General features: G+C 46.5%; 1 protein-coding gene across 1 annotated transcript; it reads right to left on the bottom strand.

Moving 5' to 3' along the window:
* Positions 1-20,984: 20,984 nt before the first annotated feature.
* Positions 20,985-23,045, bottom strand: LOC147737276 (uncharacterized). The gene is made up of 4 exons (XM_086923480.1): positions 22,955-23,045; positions 22,634-22,870; positions 22,217-22,549; positions 20,985-21,964 (listed from the first exon to the last, which is right to left on the bottom strand). Exons 1-4 carry the CDS (start codon positions 23,043-23,045, stop codon positions 20,985-20,987), a joined length of 1,641 nt encoding a protein of 546 aa, XP_086779606.1.
* Positions 23,046-26,240: the final 3,195 nt, after the last annotated feature.

Below are 26,240 nucleotides of genomic sequence, written 5' to 3'. Positions count from 1 at the left end.
GACGCCCACGGGTAATTGTAGGCGCTCTATAAATGTTACTAATAAATAAATAAATAAATAAATTATGCAAGTGGGACCTCGTAAAGCTAAGCAGTTTACTTTTAAACTCTGACTATCATCAATACCGAAGAACAATGTTTTCTCCTGTTTGGGAGTTGAATTTGACGATTCCTTTGAGTTGGTGCCCTTTGCTTACTTGGAAGAAAGGGGATCTATTGAAAGCTTTTGCAGCTGTTTTTAACTTTGCCAGCAGAGTGGGAGGGAAGCCAATAGAGGCTTTTTTGAAGACATATGAAGCCAAATACATCTCAAAGGTTATTTATGGGAGTGAGATATCGGGCCACATTGGGGTAGGGGCAGTGCAAAGTGCTGAAAACCTTTTCCTGCGAAGGGCCCTTTCTGCCCCACAAAGCACTCTGTTTTATGTTGTGCACGAAGAGTTGGGAATGCCTTTTGTCTCAGATGTACTGGCATTCCGTCCCCTGGCTTTGTGGCTTAATATTTGGGCTAAACAAGAAAATACACTTAGCAAACACATCCTACAGGAATGCCTTTCACTTGACCGTGTCTCACGCATCCGATGGCTCCAGTATATAAGAGTTGGCCTCTCCAGGGTAGGTAGGAACTATTCGATAACCCTGAGAGCATATGTAAGAGGGACCTTTCTTTGGTCAAAGAGTGATTTTTTTTAAGAATGAGCCACTGTGATAGCGAGGGAAATAAGATGTGTAAGCCTAGTGTGTGTAAGTGCAACATGTTAAAAACTGTACAAACTACCGAACCTTATCATCTAGAGCTTAAAAGCATCCATGATCGTTTTCTATTGACTCGGTTTTGGCTCAACCTCGCCCATTACCTCATGGCACATCCTTGCGGCTTCCACAGAGGCCAGTGCCTCATGCCCTGTGGCTGCAACGGTGAGTCTCCTCAGGACATGATGCACTTTACAATGTTTTGTAGTTTTTATGCTGTCACTAGAAAGGTATTCATAATTCCCATTCTCAAGACAGCGGGTTTTAGGAGGGTGAGACCAGCTCTTATCGTTTTACAACTCCTCTCTAATGACACTGTTTTGCATACGCTTAACTTTTTACGGTACGCTGCTAGACTCAGATCAAGCTGCGATTAACTAATGTATTGTAATTCATGAATTTGTATCTTGTGTTTTGATTAACTTGGACATATTATATATGTCAATCTGTAACTTGGAAGATGTTTTGTCATTTTATGTATGACTTTTATTGTTTTCATGTTATAAAACTGAATAAAGTTTGTTGATAATAATCACTAGGGGATTCATTTAGAGGGTAGCATGGTATCCCTCAAAATAACTCCAGGAGTCACAGTCCACACAATGTACATGCTTTGTTCCCACTACTTCCAACCTTACATGTACCCCCAATCACCTGCCCAAACCTCTCCCTGCTGATGCCAATGTGGTCCTCCGTCATCCCGCAGACCATATTTTTTGGCCACTTTGAAACTGCCCATACAATAAAAATGCTGCAGTTGTAAATACATATCAACTACCATTTGTTGTGCTTGAAACATTTTATTGAATAATAAAACCTAATAAACATAAACTGATTATTAAAGCAAAACAAAACATCAGTTGCCATACACATAAGAGACACAAGTTGTACATAAAAATCAACATACTATAACACAGCAAAGTTATGTAGAGCACAATTCTTAATTCCGGGCAATCTTTAAAGTTCAACAATAGAAACGTTCATAAAGAACAGAAAAGGAAAGAAAGACGGTGAGATACAGTGATTTCATTAATGTAATACTTCCTACATATAGAAAAACAAATACTAATTATTTTCTTTAAGCAATAAAGTCCTTAAATTAAAAAACTAAGAGAAATATATTGAACAATGAACATTTCATGTGTAATTTGAATTCAATTTGAATATTTTAACCTCCTCAGCATTATTTGACTCATGATTACAACCTGAATGTTTTCTGGAAAGGAACCGCCACATGGGGTTCAAAACCCATCTTTTCCAACAATATGATTAAAATGATAAACTTGAATTTCAATTCAATTTATTGATTCAGGCCTTTTTGAAGATCAACAATTTAAAATATATACAAAATCCATACACATTTTTAAAATTATCACCTAAACTTGAATTCAATCCACCTTTTGATTAAACACTTCCCATTCCAGCAAGCTTGTACAGTGGTTATTGTCATCTGCTCACCTACATTATGCTTAATATAAAAAGTGCACAATGTCGGCGTTTGTGTCTGCCTACAACGTGGACCTGATACAAATAGCAGTACCTACAAGGTGGATGTTACAATTCAACAAGAGTCTAAGATAGTCTAGCGCAACTGACTTTGCATCAACATTACGGGGCATCAGTCTTGATGGCAAGCCAACTTAAAACTTATCAGTATTGTATACATTATTATCGGAGACTATACTTGCCTCTTGGATACAACTTTACAACAGATTTTTTTTAATTTTCATTCAGTTGTGTGTATAGAATGATGTCAAGAATGATGGGCCTAAAATTGCCAGCAATTTCAATCAAGGCATGCTGGCAATTGGGAGCTGGACGGCTTCCAATTGCCTGAAATTGAACTCCGACAAATCGGAAGTTGTCATTTTTGGCAACTTATCCCCGGAATGGTCCTCTCTCTGGTGGCCGTCATCTATGGGCCAGCCTCGAGATCCGATTGGCAAGGTGAGGAATTTAGGGGTTATGTTTGACAATCGCCTGAACTTCCTACCCCATGCAAATCAGATCTCCTCTTCAGCCTTTCACAAATTACGGCTCATTAAAAAAAATCTTGCCTTTCCTACCCGAGAATGCCGGCAAAACCTTGGTTAGTTCCCTGGTCTTGTCTACTTTAGACTATTGTAATGCTCTGTTTTTGGGGGCCCAAGAAAAAGTGCTACAAAAAATGCAAATTATTCAGAATGCAGCCGCCAGGCTACTTGGGCGCATTCCAAAACATCAATCAGTGTCAGCAACTATAAGACATCTGCACTGGTTGCCGGTTAGAAAGAGAATCAAATTCAAGTCCCTCTGCTTAGTATATAAAGCCTTACATAATGTCGGACCTGTATTCTAGCCTGTCACACACAGCCGCTTCTTCACGTGGAATAAAATCACTAAAGATGGGCCTTCATCGAACTTAAATGCAAATACCACAATGTACTGGCATGTGTTTTTAAAGGGTCAGCGCTGTATACCCAAGGGCAGAAGACCCATTAGGAAAATCAGCACACCCGAAAACCAGATTGCCCTTAGTAGAAATGAGTGATGGGTGTGTAAACCATGTCCCTTGTACTACGCATGTATCCTGTTGCAAGCGGTCAGCCCCATATGTCTAAGGGTATAGAGAGGTCAGTGCACCTGAATCAGAGTGCCAATTCTTGTATGGATAAGTGGAGGATGTTTGGACCATGTCCAACGGACAGTCTGTTACAGGTATCTGGTGGTGGTAATCTTCTTCTGAGCTTATGAGAATATAATAAAAATAAAGATATATATGAAAATATAGAAAAGAACAGGAAGTGTCCCTCGCACATATTCAAAGGCACCTGGTTAGCATATGGCCATGTCTGAACTGGGGTGGCGGAGTGAGCTAAAGAATGGTGATGGATTAAACCCAGATCAGTTGACTGGGGTGAGTGTTTGATTTGCTCAAATGCTCCGTCCATCATCCCCTTTTGTATCACCTGGTTATCAGGAGCCATAGTTCTATATGGTTAGCCATATGTATTCTCTTGCATGTTAGGGGACCAGTGGCACTTCATCACACACCCTGAAAAATCACTCATGTGGAAAAGGTCAAGTCTAATGGGGCCCCCTCCGTCAGAGAAGGGACAACTGCCTTGTTCCTATTGCAATCAATGGAGATTTGGGACTATCCTAAATGGACAAGGGAAAATGGTGTTCAGGCCCGTCCAATCCCAATCACTGATTTCGTTCCCATGGTTTGTCTGTGCCAATTGGGATTTTAGTTATATGTGTGTATCAACGATATTTTGGTAATCTGGCGAGGTGAAGATCAATCTATCACTACCTTCGGGAAATCGATATGCAAGAACTAAGAGTGTGGCATGCCAATGACTGCTTCCACAACAACTTCAAGAAAATATTGTCCTACCTTATAGGCCCTATTAACGACCACAAACAGCATTTTCATAAAGTAAACAATTGGTTTAATAAGGAATTCAGACTATCACGTAGATATCGGGGTAAGGCACTTTGCACAAAGGACATCTCAGAAATCAGTCTGGATGGAGAGAGGTACAAAAGGGCCCAGGCTCGGGCTAAGAAGGAATGGGAAGAAGAAAGACGACAGGAACTCAAATTGGCTTGCTCTCTTAAGAACTCCACCAGGTTTTGGGCACTTGTAAAGTGGAGGGGAGAGAGGTATCTGCTTCACCTCTGCAAAATTACATTCCTCCCAGACCTGGGTTGATCATTTTTACAATCTTTATTCAGTAACTCCATTTAATGAGCCGGACACTGTGCTGGGGACTGTGTAAACAGACAACTCTACAGCTGTACCTAGCCCTTTCCTTAATCTGGCCGACATCCTCAGCTCTGGATGCAATAACCAGAGGTGGAGCTTTAGGATTAGACAGCATTGCAGCCTATATCCTTCTGCTAGAAAGAGATAAATTGTCTTAGTATAACCTTTTCTTAACTAATGTCATTATCAGTGGTGCCCCAGTACCAGACTCTTGGAAGGGAGCGGAAGTCGTCCCGACATATAAGAAGGGGGGTAGATTCCATCCAGCCAATTACAGGCTGATCAGCTAGATCAACTGTGCAAAAAAAAAATTATGCCCAACTGATCTTGAGAAAGATTGAGGAATGGACTGCTGCTAAGGCCAACATATCCTCCTTTCAGACAGGCTTTAGAAAGAAGATATCCACGATTATGCCCAGGTTCTCTGGAGAACCCAGGGCCAGGTGACTGAACGATTTCTTATCAATTAAGCTGTTCGCCAAGGCTGTGCACTGGCACCCACTCAGTTTTTTTTATATCTTAATGTAGTTCATTATCTGCCCTCAATTGATGCACCATACTTGGCAGGCACAAAACGAACAAGTTACTTACTGTAAGAGACATACATTATTTATAGATTCTTTACCTTAGAATTACCTTCAGGTGCCAGACTGGATCCGAAGAAATTGTTTCTTAGCAGTACCCCTGCGTGTCGGTAGGTGGCATCGGTAGACTCCGCGTCCGTCATCAGCGTCGTGGTCGCCAGGATGACGCCGCAGTGTCTACTTAGACTCCGCTCCTGAGCACCAACCTCAGTTCAGACACGACGTTCAATGCCAGAAGCGCAGACCCATGCATGACACTGACCATTGGTGCACAAAACTAGGGCCCTGCAAGGGAATCCCTATCCCTAGAAGTCAGTGTGCAGAATGGGGAGGTTGGGTGGGGCGGTAAGGAATCTATAACTAATATATGTCTCTTACAGATACAACGTTACCGAAGGTAAGTAACTTGTTTATCTGAAAGAGACTATTGGTTATAGATTCCTTACCCTAGAATAGATACCCCAGCAATACCAACCCTGTAGGCAGGAAACTAAGTTCACCCCAAGAAGTCCTGGAGAACAGAACAGCCAAAATAGCCATCTCTCCGGACTTGGCTGTCCAGGCAGTAATGCATAGTAAATTTGTGCAGGGATGCCCACGTGACCAGCGGAACTCCACGTCCCAAAGCAGTAGTGTCCGTCGCCCTGGTAGAGTGGGTGTGCAGTCCTACAAGCGGTTCCTTTCTAGCCAAATAACAGATCCTAATGTATAGGCAATCACTTTGGGCAGAAAAGAGGGCTTATACGGAGGACTACTTTGTCGGGATGGACAGCAAGAAAGGGAGGTCTGGAAGATAAGCCTGAAGCTCACTCACCCTGGGAGCAGAGATGATGGCAAGTAAAAAAGAAGTCTTCCAATGAGGCAAAGTGGACGATTATGTAGGGGCTCAATGGGAGGACACATAAGATAAGTGAGGACAAGATTCAAGTCCCACTGGGCCATTACGAAAGGAGAAGGAAGAAAGATTAGTAATGCACTTCAGAAATCTGTTAACAATAGGATCGATGGCCATGCTCAAGAGCTCGGGGAACCAGACTCTTCGTGCCCAGTCAGGAGCCACAAGAATGACTTGGGACCTGTCGCGTTTGATCTTCTTCAGCAATCTTGGCAGAAGTGGTACAGGCACAACTCCACTCGCGACAAAAAGGGTAGCCGATCGAGAGCCGCCTTGGAAACTCTAAAACGCAGAACTGCTGACATTGCGTGCTCTCTTCAGTGGCGAATAGATCTAACCAAGGCTCTCCCCATTGCTGAAAGAGACCTTGCACCACCTTCGAGTGAATATGCCATTTGTGATCCATGAGGCACTGAGTTTGTCCATCCTGGCGTTCAGTGAATCTGCTAGTTGTTGAACCACCAGAGATATGGCCTGATGTTCCAGCCATGTCCAAAGGCGAAGAGCCTCTTGACATAGGGTCCACAACCCCACCCTGTCCTGTTTGTTGCAGTACCACATGGCGGTGGTGTTGTACGTGAACACCTGCACAACTCTTCCTTTAACAGAAGGAAGGAATGCCTTCAGTGCAAGATGAATCGCCCAGAGCTCCAGAAGGTTGATGTGGTGCCTGGACTCCGCCGGAGGCCAGAGGTCTCTGATCTCCGCCTCTCCCATTTGGCCGGCCCATCACAGAGTGAAGCATATGTCACTGCTGTGAACTCAGGTTTGGGAAGGGAGAGGGATCTGCCGTTTACCCAATCCTGGTTCGTGAGCCATCACTGCAACTGACTTGCAGTCCCCTCCGAGATCTGAACGTCATCGGAAAGATTCCCCTAGTGCTGCGCCCACTGGAACTTCAGGTCCCACTGCAGAGCCCGTATATGCCATCTGGCATGATCCACCAGCAGGATGCAGGAGGCCATGAGGTCCAGCAGCCTCAAGGTCATTCTCACAGAAAACCGGGATGAATGCTGAAACTTCGGTATCATAGTCTGAATATCCTGGACTCGCTGCTCCGGAGGATAGACCCAAAACTGTGCTCTGCCAGAACCGCTCTGATTCAAAGGACTTATGGGAGGGAATCAGGTGCGACTTCCGCGCGTTAACTGTGAACCCAAGCAAACGCAGGAAGTCCGCTGTAGTCTGGAGGTGGGAGACGACAGCCTGGGCGAGCCTGCCTTCAACAGCCAGTCATCGAGATAGGGGAAGACTGGAACCCCTGATCTGCGCACATGAGCTGCGACCACCGCCATCACTTTCGTGAACACCCTAGGGGCGCTGGTAAGGCCAAAGGGGAGCGTGGTAAACTGAAAAAGCTTGAGGCCTACCATGAACCGTAGGTAGCGACAGTGGGCAGGTAAGACGGGGATGTGAAAGTAAGTGTCCTGCAAGTCCAACGCTACCATCAAATCTCCAGGGTCGAGGGCAGACAAGACCTGAGCCAAGGTTAACATCTTGAACTTCTCCTTCCGGAGAAGCCGGTTGATGTCCCTGAGGTGTAAGATAGGACGCAGGCCTTTGTCCTTCTTGGGTACCAAGAAGTAGTGGGAATAGCAACCACGACCTACTTCTGACACAGGGACGCATGTATCTCTTCTGGAATGGGATGGGAAGGCCATATGGGAGACAGAGATTAGGGAACCCTCGTCAGCGGCAGATACCCAACTCCACATCAAGCTGTTGGAGTTGCGAGCATTTCACTTGGCGATGAAGGTCTTCCGGGCCACCATCACAGGAGGGCTGGAGCAGCTTCTCACAGACAAGACAGTCAATGGCGATGGTCTCATCAGGAGTCACACTTGAACTTGTTTGACAGCGAGCCCGGGATTTATTGGCTGCAGTTGTTTGGTACGACGAACAGGCGCTGGAACTGCTTGGTGGAATTTGACTTTCGTGAGCAGTACCCCTGCGTGTCGGTAGGCATCGTCTGCGGCTCCGCGTCCGTCATCGTGATCACCGAAATGACGTCACTGGAGTACTTAGACGCCACCCTCGCTGACGTCAGTTCTGTACATAGCTTTCCGCGCCAGGAAGGCAGAGCCATGCAAGAAACAGACACTGGTACCATGAAACTAGGGCCCTGACAGGGAGATTCCTGAACCCTAGATATCGGTTCGCAGAAACGGGGAGGATGGGTGGGGCGGTAAGGAATCTAACACTAACTAATGTTTCTTACAGATATATCGTTACCGATGGTAAGTAAATTGTGCATCTGAAAGAAACACGTTAGCGTTAGATTCCTTACCTTAGAATAGATACCCCAACAATACCAACCCCGGTGGTGGGTCTGCGAACCAAAATCACACCAGGAAGTCCTGGAGAACAGAACGGCCAAAGAAGAAGTCTCTCCGGCCTTAGCTCTCCAGGCAGTAATGCTTGGCAAACGTGTGCAGCGAGGCCCACGTAATGTAGGTATACTTATAGAGCGCAAACCTGTCACCCAGAGGGCATCCTGGCGCTTAGCTGCCTGACAAATGTCCTGCAAGGGACTCCCCGTCTCAAAGCAGTAGTAGCCGCTGTAGCCTGAGTGGAATGGGAGCGCAGCCCCACAAGAGGTTCCTTTTTAGCCAAGGAATAACAGATCTTGATGCACAAAACGACCCACGAGAGATGGTCCGCTTGTGCACTGCCTGTCCCTTCTTAGCTCCCACGTGGCCAACAAAGAGTTGGTCGTCCACCTGGAACTGTTGTGTGCAGTTCAGGTAAAAGGAGAGCGCACGCTTTAGGTCCAGACGGTGGAGCCTCTCTTCCTCTTTCGAGGGATGTGGAGGCGGAAAGATGGTGGGCATGGTAATGGTCTGTCCGATGTGAAAGGCAGTAACCACCTTGGGTAGAAAAGAAGGACGAGTCCTCAGAACAACTTTGTCCGGATGGACAGAGAGGAAAGCAGGCTAAGAGCCTGGAGCTCACTCACTCTTCTGGCCGAGGTGATGGCAACCAGGAAAGCAGTCTTTAGGGTCAGAAGATGGAGAGGGCAATTATGAAGTGGCTCAAAGGGAGCGCACATCAAAAAGGTAAGAACCAGATCCAAGTCCCACTGAGGCATCACAAAAGGAACAGGAGGAAACATGTGCTTGATGCCTTTCAAGAATCTATTTACAACAAGGAACTTGAAAATAGAAGGCTGACCAGGAAGCCACAAGAAGGCTGAAATGACCGAAAGATAGCCCTTGATAGTGCCCAGGACAGAGCCCTGCTGGGCGACAGAAAGAAGAAAGAGGAAAACCTCTGAAAGAGGGGCAGAGAGAGGATCCACAGCCTTTGCTGTGCATCATGCCACAAATTTGTTCCACCTGCAGGCATATACCGTTTTTGTTGGGGGACGCCTGTCTGGCAGAATTGCATTACAGACTTCAGGAGGCAAGTCAAATGGCCTCAACTGTCGCTGCTCAATCTCCACGCATGGAGGTGGAGGCTGGACAGGTTCGGGTGGAGGACCGTTCCCTGCTGCTACGACAGAAGGTCCTCCTGAAGAGGCAGTCGAATCGGGGGATCAATTCACATTCTGAGTAGCTCGAGATACCAGTATCTTCGTGCCCAATCCGGAGCCACAAGGATGACTTGGGCCCGGTCCCGCCTGATCTTCTTCAGCACTCTGGGCAGAAGTTGGATAGGCAGAAAGGCGTACAACAGACCGCAACTCCACTCGCGACGAAAAGCGTCGCCGAGCGAGTGCAGCCTTGGAAATTCCAACGCGCAGAACTGAAGACATTGCTCGTTCTCTTCGGTGGCGAATAGATCTAACCAAGGCTCTCCCCATTGCTGAAAGAGACATTGTGCCACGTCCGAGTACAGACGCCATTCGTGATCGATCATGCACCAGCAGCTGAGTTCGTCCGCCCTGGTGTTTGGCGAACCTGCCAGGTGTTGAACCACCAGGGTGATGCCCTGATATTCCAGCCATGTCCAGAGGCGCAGAGCCTCCTGACATAGGGTCCACAACCCCACCCCGCCTTGTTTGTTGCAGTACCACATGGCGGTGGTGTTGTCCGTGAACACCTGCACTACACTTCCCCAGACAGAGGGAAGAAATGCCTTCAGTGCAAGGCAGATCGCCTACAGCTCCGGAAGGTTGATATGGAGCCGGAGACCAGAGGCCTCGGATCTCCGCCTGTCCCATGTGGCCACCCCATCCTAGGAGGGACGCACCCGTCACCAATGTGTGCTCCTGTTGGGGAAGGGAGAGGGATCTGCCACTGACCCAATCACGGTCCATGAGCCACCACTGCAGCTGTCTCGCAGTGCCCTTCGAGATCAGGATGTGGTCAGTCAGGTTGCCCTGATGCTGTGCCCACTGGAACATCAGGTACCACTGGAGAGCCCACATCCGCCACCTGGCGTGATGTACCAGCAGGATGCTGGAGGCCATCAGCTCCAGGAGCCGCAGGGTGATTCTGACCGAAACTCTGGATAAAGGCTGAAAGATTAGAAACAGAGCCTGAATATCCCAAACCCGCTGCTCGGGAGGATACACCCAAAACTGCGCCGAGTGTAAAACCGCTCCGATGAAGAGGATCTTCTGAGAGGGACTCAGGTGTGACTTCGGCACGTTGATGGAGAACCCCAGCGAGTGCAGGAGGCCGGCCGTACTCTGGAGGTGGAAGACGACTGTCTGGGGCGAGCCCGCCTTCAACAACCAGTGGTCGAGATAGGGGAATACTGGAACCCCTAATCTGCGCAGATGAGCTGCAACCACTGCCATCACTTTAGTGAACACCCGGGGGGCACTGGTAAGGCAGAAGGGGAGCACGGTAAACTGAAAGTGCTCGTGGCCTACCATGAACCGCATGTAACGCCGGTGGGCCAGCAGGACATGAATATGGAAATAGGTGTCCTGCAAGTCCAACGCTACCATTCAGTCTCCAGGGTCTACGGCAGCCAGAACCTGAGCTAAAGTCAGCATCTTGAACTACTCCTTCAGGAGGAAGCCGTTGACGCTCCTGAGGTCCAAGATAGAGCACAGGCCCCCTTTGCCCTTCTTTGGAACCAGAAAGTAGTGGGAATAACAACCACGTCCTACTTCTGGACCTGGAACGCGCTCGATGGCCCCCTTGGCCAAGAGGGCCGTAACTTCCTCTCCCAGAAGTTGCAAGTGATCCCCCGACATGGTACTGTGGTGGCATGGCTGGAGGGGTCGCCTCAAAGGGGAGGGAGTAGCCCCTTCGGATGATTTGCAGCACCCACCTGTCCGAAGTGATGGAACGCCAGTGGAGTACGTAATGGCAAATCCTGCCTCCGACTGGCGTGGAATGAGCCTGAAAGCTCGGACTAGGAAGGCTTTGAGGCAGAAGCTGCGGGAGCTGATGTGGACTGACCGGCTCTCTGACCCCCTGCTCCACCACGGCGGGCAGCACGTCCGCGACCGCGTTGAGGCTGTACAAACGTGTGGGGGTGCCCCTTCCGTGGCCACGAAAGAGACGAAAAGCAGAAGTTTGCTGGCGCTGGCCCGACAGGCCCAAGGACTTGGCCATAGCCCTGAAGTCCTTAAAGCGCTCAAGCTCGCTATCTGCTTTGTCGCCAAAGAGGAGACGGCCATCAAAGGGCATGTCCATGAGTGTGTTCTGGACATCCCCTGAAAAACTGGCGGACCTCAGCCAGGCGTGACGAGTAATCGCCACAGTCGTTGAATTTGCTCTGCCCAGCGAGTCCGTGGTGTCAAGTCCACATCGGATGGAATACCGTGCTGCGTCTCGGCCGTCAGCGACAGCCTGGGCGAGTCGTGTCTGGGCCTCCGCCGGACACTGGGTCAGCACGTCCGCCACCGTATCCCAGAGAGTGGGTGTAACAGCCCAAAAGGCATGCAGTGTTAATGGACCGCAATCCTAGGCTGACTGAGAAGAACAGTTTCTTGCCAAACTGATCTAGCCTTTTGGATTCCTGATCCGGCGGAGCGGTCGGGAATGCGGTCTAGGGCGTGGAGGCCTGGCTAACCAGACTCTCGGGGGTGGAGTGGGTGGACAGAAAGCAGGGGTAGCCCGGAGCCGGGCGTTGGCGTCAGTCCACGTACTGATCCACAGGGAGAACTGTGGAGGGCTTGGACCAAGTGCCCATCAGAAAGTCAGTGAGGGCCTCATTAAACGGCAGCAGAGGCTTCGTAGAGCTGACTGGCGGTTGAAGCACCTCAGTGAGGAAGTTAGTCCTCACGCTGCTGCAGGGAGCTCAAGGGCTAGGGCCTTGGCCGCCCTGTGCAACACCACTTTTGAAGAAGGGGGGAGTCAGGTCCTGGGACGTGGGGCTAGCTGGACCATTAATATAACTAAGTACACAGATTGCCAGCCACACACTTACTTAAATACTATATTTTTGAGGGAACAAACCATAAGAGACTTCCTGGTTCGTTCGGGTATATCACTCACAGCATAAGTAGCCCCCTCCTCCGTAGTCACGGAGGGAGGAGAGAGAAAACCAGTGTCAGGCGAAGTGTCTAGACCACTGGCATCCCCCAGCTCATCTGTCCAGTCCTGACTTAACTGGCACTGCTGATCCAGAGGGTCCTCAGACCCCTCCCAGTCCTCCCCTTGATCCGTGTCCTGATTAACAGGCTTGTCAAATGTCAAATGTCAAAGGTTCTTAAATAGCGCCTTATCACCGATAGGTCTCAAGGCGCTTGCTTTGGGAACCCGTCCTGGCTTTTCCCTGTGAGATAACCCCTACTGGGCATCCCCAAGGTGAAAGCCAGGCATCCCGCCATGGGGGGGCCGTAGTGGAGATTAAGCAAGCTATTGCCCAGAGTTGCAGAGTGTGAACCCGTGATTCGAGTAGGCACCGAAGCGAGAATTGTCGAGTCCGTGGACATTTGGGCTCAAGACCTTGCCGCGTCGGGAATTGAACCCTGGTCCCGGGTCTGACCTCTGCTTTAGGGTCTGCCTCCTCTAACCAGTGAGCCACACTTGCATAAATGACAGAGCCGGTCATAGGTGAAGGGCTCACCCATCGACGTCGGAGACGGCGCTGCTCCGACGCCGAACCGGGACTGGGGCTAAAACCAGGGACGGTGTTGTCCGAGGATGGCGCCGGGGTCAGCACCAGCGGAGGAGTCATAAGGTCAACTGGCGTCGACCGGGATCCAGGCCTGGATCCCACGGGGTCCTGCACGCCGAGACCGAAGTTGCCGACGGCACTGGGGCCGAAGCCGCCAGCAAGTTAGGACTCCCAGTCGGACCCGCGGGCCGGAAGCCGCGCCGGCAGGTGTCGACGGCGGGAAGAGAGTCCTCTTGGCAACGAGGAAGTCTCTAATATTGCCCGGAGTCGCATTGAGTCCAGGGAGCGGAGAGTGTGGGACAGGATGCAGCTCCTGAGCCGCGTGAGTGGCGAGGGGAGACCGAAGAGCAACACTGCTTCTTTTTGACATGCCTCGACTTACCCGAGTGCGACGACTTGGATCCGGATGATCGGTGATGACTGCGGCTCCGCGACCAGTTCCTCGACTTCCTCCCCGACTGGGACCTCGAGCGGCACAGAGTCGACTGCCGGAGCTCGAGGAGCTTACGGGAACGCTCCCGCCTAGCCTTCGACGTCAAGGCCCGGCAGTCGGGGCACGACTTGGCATCATGGTCGCCCCACAAACAGTAGCGACTCCGGCGGAGGGGGTCGGTAACAGACATCAGTCGGTTAAAGGCGTCACACAGCTTTAAACCGGGCATCCCTACTGGCACCAGGAGTCGAGTCGACTCGACAAAGATAGACAAAAATGTCAACAAAGTTAGTCAAAAAATGACTGAAGGTACGTGCTCTTCCCGGATCTGCGCTAGCTGGCGCGGAAAAAAGAAGAACTGACGTCAGCGCGTGAGGGCGGCGTCTAAGTACTCCAGCGACATCATTCCGGCGATCCCGACGACGGACACGGAGCCGCAGACGACGCCTACCGACGCGCAGAGGTACTGCTGACGAAGAACTTTCCGTATCTAGTCTGACGCCTGGGGGTAATTCTAAGGTAAGGAATCTAGCGGCGCATGACTTACTATGCCCGGTTGCTCTAAAATAATTTGAATTGACTTGCTGCTAACTGGTCTTTACTGCTGCTATTTTAGAATTGACTTTTCATATATCGCCGAATTTTAAAACTTCTCGCATTTTAATTGTAAATCATTTTACTGTGCATTGGGTGCTTTGCTTAGTGTTGTTTAGTCCCTACCTGCCTGTGCCCCGTTCCACCGCAGGTTTTCCCGTTTGCGTGGAGGGCATGGCAGCAGACAGCTAGTCCCCCTGCTCCCATTGGCTGGTGCCGGTCAGGTGGTGCGCCAGACTCGGGCCGGCCATATTTAATCGGGACGACTGGAATCCTCGGTTGGTTCTCGTTACCGGTGCATGACTTACTATGCCCGGTTGCTCTAAAATAATTTGAATTGACTTGCTGCTAACTGGTCTTTACTGCTGCTATTTTAGAATTACGAAAAAAGAAGCCAGTATCTGGGTTCAGGGACCTGTCTTGTGTGAAGGCTACCTATCAGGAGTATGTAGGTGTAGCCGTAAAGAAAGAGAAATGTTCTTTCTTGTTTTCCCCTCACTCACCAGAGTTTCCTCACGGTGACATGCTTCATCATCGGGGTCATCCCAGTTCTCTACGAAAAGGGGCGTGCTGCGACTCTCGAGCTCCAAATAAAAACAGTGGGGATTCCAACCAAGATTGGGACGAACTAACGGAACTAAAGAGACTACAAATTAAGACCCTAATACATGGCGTAATGATGGCAGAATATCTTAAAATCAGCAATGCACCAAGAGGCTTAATAGTCAGAAATGAACCCTTCATCTTTCAAAACGATAAACAATTAAAAAAAGACTGGTCATTTATATCATGGCACTGCACCAGGGACTGGCTAGTCCTGATCATCAAAACAGCGGCTCGCCTGTCTGAAACACTTAAGGAAGAAATACAGACATTAGAGGTACATCTAAAATCTTACATAGCACCTGCTGAGCTTAAAAAAAGACTAGATGAGCTGAACAAAACAATGACGGAATTCGAGATCAGCCTAAAGGATACCAAATACACAAAATTGGATAAAGACAAGAAAAATTTCTCTCATGACACAGTCTATCCATACATACGTGATGATTACAAACCAAGCAATAGAAATCCAGGATACAACACAGACAGCGATGGATCTGACAGCGGGTCTGAAAATTCGAACTCTCCGAAATTTTACAATTACCCTCCAAATAGGAAACAAAGGAGAGGTAGAGGGAACTCAGGAAGATACCGAGGAAACCAACCACAAATGTGGCCCACCTACCAGCCACCATTTGGCCCCCCGCCGCCATTCTTTTACGGACCACAACAATTTCCACCGATGTACCCCCAACAACCTTTCCAGAATTGGAACACCAACCAAAGCAACCAACCTCGGCCTTTTTTAGGAAGAGGCCAGACGACTCAAAGAGTGAAAAACAAAACCGGCCAACAGGTACAATGGGCCCAGCCCGTGGAAGTAACGAAACGCCACACACGGAGCCATGGGCCACCGGAACCATCAACGAGCAACCCTTAGATCTAGTAGTAAACTTATCAACCCTAACACTAACGGAGATCCAGACACGGGTTCTAAACAAAGGACTGGGTTTCGTACCTACTCCAACAACGGACAAATTCAAACTGTGTGCAGAGCTAAAGGAGTTTCTGAGAAAATTAAAACTCCAGGTCTTTTTCAAAGACAAGGACCAAGTAATAACCTCAAACACAGACACGGGTCTTAAGAAGAAGTCAACTTTTGTGCCACCCGCCCAAAACTTACCAGTCGAATTACTGGCTTTTGAGAAAGCTATAATGAAGGATGTGAAGGATTTGGATCCAAACACCATAAGAGTCTTTAAGAACACAAGCAACTTGGAGTTTGAAGCGATTCGCGAACTATCAAACAATACCGCCATAACTATAAAACCGGCAGACAAGGGAGGAGCAATCGTTCTACAAGATACCGAAAAATACAGACAGGAATGTCTACGGCTTTTGGCTGATACAAGAAACTACATCATCATCAAAGAAGACCCAACGGAGAGAATAAGGGTCTGCATTGCACACCTTATAGAGGAGAGCCTGGTGAATGACTGGATGGATAAAAAAGAATCTGAATTCCCAGTTAACACAAAACCGGTCATCCCGTACTTCTACATGAGATCCCGAAGATCCACAAACGCATGGACGACCCACCAGGGAGGCCAATAGTCTCAGGGATAGGGTCAATCCTGGAACCAGTATCAAGATACGCGGATGCATTTCTCCGCCCCATTGTCCAAAAAACGGATACTTACCTGAAGGATACGAAGGATGTATTATGCCTTTTGAAAGAAACACCTTTTGACCCCAAATCTAGTGTTTTGATAAGCCTAGATGTGGAGAGTCTTTACACAAGCCTGCCGCACAAAGAAACATTGGAAATTCTGGAGGAAGTGCTGTTTGAAGAGGAGTGGACCTATCACGCACCTAGACATGTGGTCCTTGAATGTTGCCGGCTAGCCCTCACAGAAAATGTCTTTCGATTTGAGGATACCCTATACCGCCAACAACATGGGACTAGCATGGGCAGCACTTTTGCGCCGAGCATAGCGGGACTATATGTCCACCAGCTTGAGAAAAAGAAAATCCTATTTGCCAACAACCCTTACATCAATCACATCAAACTATGGAAACGTTATATCGACGACATTCTGTTGGTATGGAACGGCAATGAAGAAGAAGCAACAAGATTCTGCGACTGGCTAAATGAGCAAGATCCGTTTCTGAAATTTACAAACACCATGAGCAGAAGCCATCTGGTTTTTCTGGATCTGAATATCTGGGCAAGAGACGGACTCTTGGTAACCACCACGCACCACAAACCAACCTCGAGAAATTGCCTCCTCACCTACAACAGTTTCCACCCAAGACACCTAAAACAAAACCTTCCATTCGGACAATTCCTCCGACTTAGAAGAAATTGTTCCTACAAATCAGACTACATATCACAAGCTGAAGATTTGAGCAAGAAATTACAACTAAGGGACTATCCGAAAAAGATGGTACAGAAAGCTTGCAAAAGAGCGAGCAATAACAACAGAAATGGCACAACCTGCAACCAGTGACAGACCCATCTGTATCACAACCTTTGATAAAGTCTCTGATCAAGTGAGCAAGATCGTGAAAAAACACTGGACAATACTGAACAGTGGAGAACTAAACATCCCCAAACCGATGTTTAGCCATAGAAGAGGAAGGAATTTGAAAGACTACCTGGTACACACGCGACCAAAACCAACAGAGAATGTCAACAGACTACAACCATTACCAAATGGACACTACCCGTGTAACAATTGTAGCGTGTGCCATCTCACCTCAGTAACTAAAAAAATCACTTTCAATAACAATACCACATGGCAACTCAGAGAGTTCTCCAACTGCAACACAAGTGGGGTGGTATATCTGATCACATGTACGTGCAACCTACACTACGTGGGCATGACCACAAGAAAAGTAAGCACCCGGATTGTGGAACACAGAAGCAATATACCGGCAAAAAGTCAACAACACGCATGACTAATCACTTCATCGAAAAAAATCACACCCCAAACGACCTAAGATGGGTAGTCCTGGATTGTGTAAAAAACAAAGAAAACCTTGAGAAAGTCCTCCACGAACGTGAACAACGTTGGGTTTTCAAACTTCAGACTGATACTAGAGGGTTGAATGATGACATACCATGGGGTGTCTTGAGCAGATGACCCTACACAACCATTCATTTCAAGTCCTAAATCTATCCTAAAGAAGCCCAATAAGAATCGTCAAGTCCCCCTATAGACAATGTACATTGCTTGAACGTTTGTATGACAAGGCCCACTTACCCAAACTACCACAATAGGAATAGTAGAAAGACCCACGTAATGCCTATTTACATCCACCAAAGAGGGCCGCTGTAACAGTCTAGTCTAAACAAACCCGGAAGTCAATACCTATAAAACCCGGACCCACGGACCACTTCACAAGATGCGGTCCAAGGGGAAGCAGCTAGGTAATACCACGTGGCATTGCTGACTAGGAAGTAAGTCTTAAACCATCTAGGCCTTTATACTTTTGGGAACATTAGATCGTACTCTCAAAAGAAGAAACTTTAGAAAACTAACTTTATTCTTTACAACTCTACAAACCTTTTAGCATTGTTTCCACCGAGGCGATACCGCCCCCCTATGAGACCATGATGTGCCATTTTGCACCAACAAATGTAAATATTGGAATACTTTCTTGTTGATTGTGTGTCTGATCTGTGTGTTCACTGTTCTATGTATAGTCACTGATGTATGTCGGTCACGATTTTTCACCTTATTTCACTTCTAGTGTAAATCTACGACAGACATCAGACTTTGAAAGCATGCACGTACCAGTATGGCGAACTCACACCATATAGATTATGTGCATGTGTGAACGTGCATGGACAAATGTACGTTTTGAAGGACTAAAAGACCCCGATCTCGGTTGAGATAGGGGCAAGGTGGCTGTTAACATTTCCTTTGTTCATATCTTTTTCAGGTTCACCATTGAACAAAACCTACGCGTGTCCCGAGTTGGAACAGCGTCATTCACTGTAAATATCAATTGCACTAATCTATTCTTCGAATCCTAAATCTAGGTTTTTTAGGAGTGGCATTATACAGGGCTGGTCCCTGTATGGTCCTGACGAAACGCTAGGGGTAGCGTGAAACATGTTGACCACATACTGAACCAACCCACATCACAGGTTGGCATACAGTATAAACCCCACTTTTAACATACCGGTCTAGGAGCAGAATAAAACATTGAGGCCCACTAGCACGGTATTTTTAACACTCACACACACATCCACTCCACTTTTCTCTCACCACACATAGTCCTTCACTTAACAGTGCTCCTTCGTAGCTCGAGAGTCGCAGCACGCCCCTTTTCGTAGAGAACTGGGATGACCCCGATGATGAAGTATGTCACCGTGAGGAAACTCCGGTGAGTGAGGGGAAAACAAGAAAGAACATTTCTCTTTCTTTACGGCTACACCTACATACTCCTGATAGGTAGCCTTCACACAAGACAGGTCCCTGAACCCAGATACTGGCTTCTTTTTTCGTAATTATCCTTAGGAGGACGACCTGGTCTGCAGAACCTCCTTCTCCCTCTTTTCTGGTGTGCTATTTTAGAATTGACTTTTCATATATCGCCGAATTTTAAAACTTCTCGCATTTTAATTTGAAATCATTTTACTGTGCATTGGGTGCTTTGCTTAGTGTTGTTTGGTCCCTACCTGCCTGTGCCCCGTTCCACCGCGGGTTTTCCCGTTTGCGTGGAGGGCACGGCGGCAGACAGCTAGTCCCCCCGCTCCCATTGGCTGGTGCCGGTCAGGTGGTGCGCCAGACTCGGGCCGGCCATATTTAATCGGGAGGACTTTCTCCGCGCACAGCGGACGCGCGCAGCGGGCGTGCACCGAAGTTGCGCCCATCCGCGCTAAGGACGCGCAAGGGGCTAGTTGGGCTGGACCTCGTTTTACTCTTCATAAAAATCATCGTGAGTTATATTCCCACTCTGCACTTCTTGCACTTAGACCTGGGTTTAAACTGTGTCATTCCTCTTCTATTCCTAACAACCTGGTTAATCTCAACTGTTGCAAAGGGGTTTCTAGATCCATACGCCCTCGCCATTATTGTCTTAATAAATGTAGGAGATATTGAAGTCAGTTTCCCGTTCCTAACGATTTAAGTGAGGCTGGCCTGCTCCTTAATGCTAGGTCGTTGGCTCGTAATAATGTTGCCTTCAACGACTTTGTCTCTCAAAAAAGGGCCCCTTGGGTCTTTATTACCGAAACCTGGGGTTCTGAAACCTGCGGCCCTGACTTCGTAGAGGCAGTCCCCGAGGGCTATTCTTTGGCCAGAATGGATAGGTCAGGGTATCCTTTACAGAGACACTTTTACTTGTAGCACTAAGCCTCTTTCATTACCCTCTGATAAGTTTGAGGCTTTGTATTTCTCTATTAATTTCCTTCCCTCGGCCTCTTTCTCTGGTATTCTCTGTTATAGACCTCCTGGCCCCAGAACGACCTTTGCCCATGACATCCTTAAATTGATAGAGCCCTACATTGATAAGCCCCACTTCAGTATTCGCGGCAATTTTAATTTTCACTTAGAGGCCATAGAATCGAAGGATACAGCAGTACTTGTAGATGGTCTAGCGGCATGTGGTTTGGGTCAACTGGTCATTGGCCCCACACATTTGGCCGGCCATACACTGGATGGTATCTTTTCAAATGATTCAAGACTTTTGGCAGGAACTCCCATCCCCTCTAGGATTACCTTTAAACTCCTGTGCTTAGCCCATGGTGCTTTTTACGGCACAGGCTCAGAAGGTATCAGGGCCCTTCTGTGTGTGTATTCCCCCAGTAAAACCCTCCGGTCTTCTTCCAATAATTTGCTTGTGGTCCCCAAGTTCACAAAGGCAAAGTGGGGAGGCAGAGCTTTTTCTGTTCTAGCTCCTAAACTCTGGAACTCTCTCCCTTTGGAGCTCACTAGCCAATCCTCTTTAGCGGTCTTCAAAAAACACCTGAAGACCTGGCTTTTCTCCCAGGCATATTAGGGACTGCGCCTTTTGTGGCTTCCTCGTTCATCTATCTGGTAATGTGGACCTTTTGTTTGTTTGTCTGGCGCCTTGATGCCCCTTGGGGCTAAGTTTTGCGCGGTATAAAAATGCTATTCATTCATTCATTCAACACGAACGTGTTTATTTCAGATTCTGTCTTTCAGATACTAGCTTTTTTGGCATAAGGATTTTCTCCAGTGTGGAGTTTCTCATGGTGAGATAGCGTTTTTTTCTGCAGCTTTTCTGGCATTCAGAGCACTCATAAGGTTTTTCATCAGTATAGAGTCGCTTATGGTTAGTGAGGCTGTGCCTATCAGATAGGAATTTCTGGCATTCACAGCATTGGTAATGTTTTTTCCCTGTGCGCGTCTGCTCCTGTAGAGTGAGATTGTGTTTAAAACTGATGCTTTTCTGGCACTAAAATATTTTGATGGTGTGTTTTCTTATGGCGCTTGTAACCATCTCTACCTCTGAATCTTTTCTGACAATTAGAGCACTGATAATTTTCTTCTCCAGTATGGATTTTCATATGTTTAGTGAGTTTACATTTAAGGCTGAAACATTTTTGGCATTTGGAGCACTGATAAGGTATTTCCCCAGTGTGGGTTCTTATATGCGGAGTGAGACTGTTTTTTTCACTGAAACATTTGTGGCATTCAGAGCACCGATAAGGTTTTTCCCCAGTGTGGGTTCTTATATGAATAATGAGACTGTTTTTTTGGCAGAAATATTTTTGGCATTCAGAGCACTGATATGGTTTTTCCCCAGTGTGTGTTCTTATATGCTGAGTGAGACTGGCTTTTTCACTGAAACATTTGTGGCATTCAGAGCACCGATAAGGTTTTTCGCCAGTGTGGGTTCTTATATGAATAATGAGACTGTTTTTTTGGCCGAAACATTTTTGGCATTCAGAGCACTGATAAGGTTTTTCCCTAGTGTGGGTTCTTATATGCTGAGTGAGATTGCTTTTTACCCTGAAACATTTGTCGCATTCAGTGCACTGATAAGGTTTTTCCCCTGTGTGGAATCTCAAATGTGCAGTTAGAAGTGATTTACAGTGGAAATGTTTTGGGCATTCAGAGCACTGATAAAGGTTTTCCCCAGTGTGGGTTCTTATATGTTGAGTGAGACTGCGTTTGTCTCTGAAACATTTCTGGCATTCAGAGCACTGATAAGGTTTTTCCCCAGTGTGGGTTCTTATATGTTGAGTGAGACTGCGTTTGTCTCTGAAACATTTCTGACATTCAGAGCATGGATAAGGTTTTTCCCCAGTGTGGGTTATTGTATGTTGAGAAAGAGTTCTTTTGTCAATGAAACATTTCTGGCATTCAGAGCACTGATAAGGTTTTTCCCCAGTGTGGATCTTTGTATGCCGTGTGAGACTACTTTTTACACTGAAACATTTCTGGCATTCAGAGCACTGATAAGGTTGTTCCACAGAATGGATTATTGCATGTTCAATGAGTTTGCTTTTGTAACTGAAACATTTCTGGCATTCAGAGCACTGAAAAGGTTTCTCCCCAGTGTGGGTTCTTATATGATGAGTGAAACTATTTTTGTCAATGAAACATTTCTGGCATTCAGAGCACTGAAAAGGTTTTTCCCCAGTGTGGGTTCTTATATGATGAGTGAAACTATTTTTGTCAATGAAACATTTCTGGCATTCAGAGCACTGATAAGGTTTTTCCCCAGTGTGGGTTCTTGTATGCCGAGTGAGACAGTTTTTGTCACTGAAACATTTGTGGCATTCAGAGCACTGATAACGTTTTGCCCCAGTGTGGATCTTTGTATGCCGTGTGAGATTACGTTTTACACTGAAACATTTCTGGCATTCAGAGCACTGATAAGGCTGTTCCACAGAATGGGTTATTGCATGTTGAGAAAGACGTTGTTTGTTACAAAATCTTTCCTGGCATTCAGAGCACTGATAAGGTTTTTCCCCAGTGTGGAATCTCACATGTGCAGTTAGAAGTGATTTAAGTTTGAAATGTTTTGGGCATTCAGAGCACTGATAAGGGTTTTCCCCACATTGGATTCTCGTATGTTCAATGAGTCTGCTTTTGTAACTGAAACATTTCTGGCATTCAGAGCACTGAAAAGGTTTATCCCCAGTGTGGGTTCTTCTATGCTGAGTGAGACTGTTTTTCTCAATGAAACATTTCTGGCAATCCGTGCACTGATAAGGTTTATCCCCAGTGTGGGTTCTTATATGACGAGTGAGACTGTTTTGGTCACTGAGACATTTCTGGCATTCAGGGCACTGGTAAGGTTTTTCCCCAGAGTGGGTTAATGCATGCAGATTTAGACTAGGTTTGAAACTAAACCTTTTCTGGCATTCAGAGCACTGATAAGGTTTTTCCCCAGTGTGGATTCTCATATGCTTAGTGAGATAAGATTTACGCCTGAAACTTTTTTGGCATACTTTGCACTGAGAGTGGTTTTCCCCAGTGAGCATTCTCTCAAATTCAGTGAGATGAGATTTATGGTTGAATCTTTGTTGGCACAGGTAACTATTTTTCCCCAACTTGGGTTATTTTGCTTTGATTGAGACGGGTTTGAACACTGAATTTGTTCTCACAGCCCGTGCTTTTATCAATTGTATTCCTAGAGGTAATATCTCTACTTTTCTCTTGCTTATATGCCACAGTAAGAGTGAACCTGATTTTAAAGTCGGGCTTGTTTAGATAATGTTCAGCACTTATCTCTAAAAGAAATTGTATGTAATCTTCTTAACATTTGCATTGAGCAAAATATGACTGGAAGCAGCCCTGTAACACCTGTCGAAATGTTTCTAGCAGATATTGGTCTTTTGGTTATAGCCTCTCTGGCAGCAACTTATTTTGTGACTGACGTTTTTCTCAAATCTATTTGTATAGGTTCTTAGCAATGCAGTGATAAGGTGTTAGTCTGATATTTAATGCTTAAGCTGAGAAGTCACTTTTTGCACTGAGGTATTGGCAGTAACCGAGGACATTAAAACATGCACAGTACTATTGTGGATCATTAGTCGCAGAACATCAGTTCCTTTTACCCTTTCTATGTTTGGTGTAAGGTTAAGGTTTGTAGTTCTGAAGACGAGGATTTATTCACATTAGCTACTACGCAACGGTGCTCATTTAATCAGTTTTACATATCACTCCTGCACAACAGATAATGGTGAGGCGATTTACATAGAATTACAGAACTGTACATAATAAAAAGGAAACAATCTGAGATGGTCATGAACACAATAAAGTGGTGAATTTTTAAGGTTTTCGCAAGAGTAAGCAGAGTGGATCGAGGTGTTATATCCCGAGGCAGATAGTCTCAAACTTGCGTAACTGGTTAAAAACGGTTGTTGAACAAAGGTGATTTTCCAATCTTTTGGTTGTTAGCGTGTCAGCTTCGGAGTCTTCTTTAGTGTCTTTTCTTTGATGGTCTGCAGAAGAAACCTTTTGTTATAACTTTCTTTTATGCAGTGTGTCCTTCCTCTCTGGGATTACATGATGCTTTAGATGAATGTTATGCTGTCATGCTGAGGCAATTTGTCTTTCTGATAATATTTCAGATGAGGATGCTCTGATTGGTCTTTCTGGCATTATTTCTGATGCTGTGTGCACAGGTATGACTTTGCTCTGGGTTAATGAAATGCAAAATTAGATACTTCACTTACAGGTATAGTACTTTCCTCAGCTCCCACTTCCTCGCCACACCTAGATTTCGGAATTTTTTTAAACTTAGAATGCTGGATGTCCTTCAGTTTTTCAGAATAATCCTTCTTATGGCACTAACATTCAGTTGCCTGGTGGTAAATGGTGCTTTTTTCGTCCATAATTTCAATCACCTATAGTATTAAAATTAAATAGTTAATGCATGTAAATTTCTCCAAAAATTATTTACAAGCCAAATCAATACAGAATTGCAGAATTTTGAAAATGTTGAGCTGTTCTTCTGACAGAGTAGAGCGTAGAATGGTAGCCTGAAAATACTTGGATGTAGGAGTAAGGATTTGTAGAATTTTCAACATTTTATTAAACTCACAAAGGATACCTGTACCCTATGGAGTTGTAACATAGAATCCCAAAGGCAGAAATTAAAGTCATATGCCCTGGCACCAAACAGCTATTTAAAAAAAATACTATTAATTAATTTTTAATGTAGATTTCTGGGATGGGAATTTCCCCATGGACAACAGGTGTTTTCTCCTGCCCTGAGTTCCCACCAACTTGTATCTGGTATTCTGACCTTTGAGTTCTGGCCTCTGCCGCACGCAAATCTATTGTGTGTTGCAAGGACTATGCCTAGACCTATCCCTCAACTATTGTCCAGAGTATGAATCAAGGGCAATGAAATTAAGGCGTACTTTCATGTGTTCATTTTATTCCACCTGATTATCAGTGGTTAGGTTTTCCTGCACATGGATTTAATGGGTGCAGAAAAACAGGACACCATTTTTTTCCAGACAGAAAAATTAGACTGAAAAGACGCACAAGACTCTGGGAGCAGCAGAAGCAGCCAAGACTTATGCTGTTTTTTTTACTAACTGCGGAAAACACACAATTCTTCCCTCTGTTTTCCCCTTCCCTCCCCTGCTTCACCAACCCCTCCCCTACTTCACCAATCTCCCCCCCAACCAACCACATGCATATATATACCACCTTCTTAAAACAAGTGGTAAATAAAAGCAGAAAAACACTATGAAATAGTGAATGGTATGTGGTTTGACAGGCAGAAGAATCTGTTCCTCGTGGCAACTTCCCAGTCCATGGCGTCAAACTAGTAACTACACGTTACTGGGGTAAAACTACCACAAAGTAAAAAAAAAAAAGAAGTTTACATGAGTTTTCCTGTCACCCCAGTACTGTGCAACTTCGAACAAGGGGTTATGATAGGTCACGGACCGGTCCTTTGGCCTGGAGGGTCACACCAAGTGTCCCTTATTTGAGGCAGAGGACTGTCATGGGTTTAACAGCTAGAGCGGTGGTGGCAATGCACCCCGTTGTAAGGATCAATAGCCTGATGCGATCTTTGCATCATGGTCAGTGGAGTCGCTGCCTACTGACACACCCATGTAATGCTCCATTTCTTTGCCTGTGCCCAGACTTTGCGCTAACATCCAGTGTGTGTTTAGGGTGTTGGTGTGCGTAGCATAGATGCAATGAGAGAGTGCGACAGATTTGAATGCATCTCCTGCCTGCCAGGTGTGTATACAAGTGGGACCATCTATCCCTCTTTTATACTCCTGTTCAAAGTCCTCTGTTACAAAGGAATAATGTGCTCTACAAAGTACTTAGGTGCCTGCTGTACCACCAGGGATGGTGTCAGTCTATCTAAGTTGAAGGGACATCACCTGCAGGCTGAATTACTTAATGGAGAAGCTATGTACCTGTACTGAAGAGCCTAGAAGTCTGCCTAAAAGTCTGCCTGTCTGGTAAAAAAGGGAAGGGAGTTTGACTATCCAGTAGGAGGACAAGGCGGTCCTGGAAGAACCAAGGTCTGACACATCCCTGGTATTTGTAGGGCGGGCCGGAAAGCCATTCAGCAGGACCAGCTGGTCTGAGGGACCCCCCGCCAAGACTCTCCCAACGGTTCAAGGCAGAAAATAAAACTCTACGACAACGTGATTGTTGAGGCCCAGACACGTTGGGACGTGTCTGGTGCGCTCCCACCC

The sequence above is a fragment of the Lissotriton vulgaris genome, chromosome 1_1 (genome assembly GCF_964263255.1).
Source record: "Lissotriton vulgaris chromosome 1_1, aLisVul1.2, whole genome shotgun sequence".
NCBI classification, from domain to species: Eukaryota; Metazoa; Chordata; class Amphibia; order Caudata; family Salamandridae; genus Lissotriton; species Lissotriton vulgaris.
The sequence above is the reverse complement of the archived record's forward strand: the minus strand, read 5'-3'. Positions and strand labels throughout refer to the sequence as shown.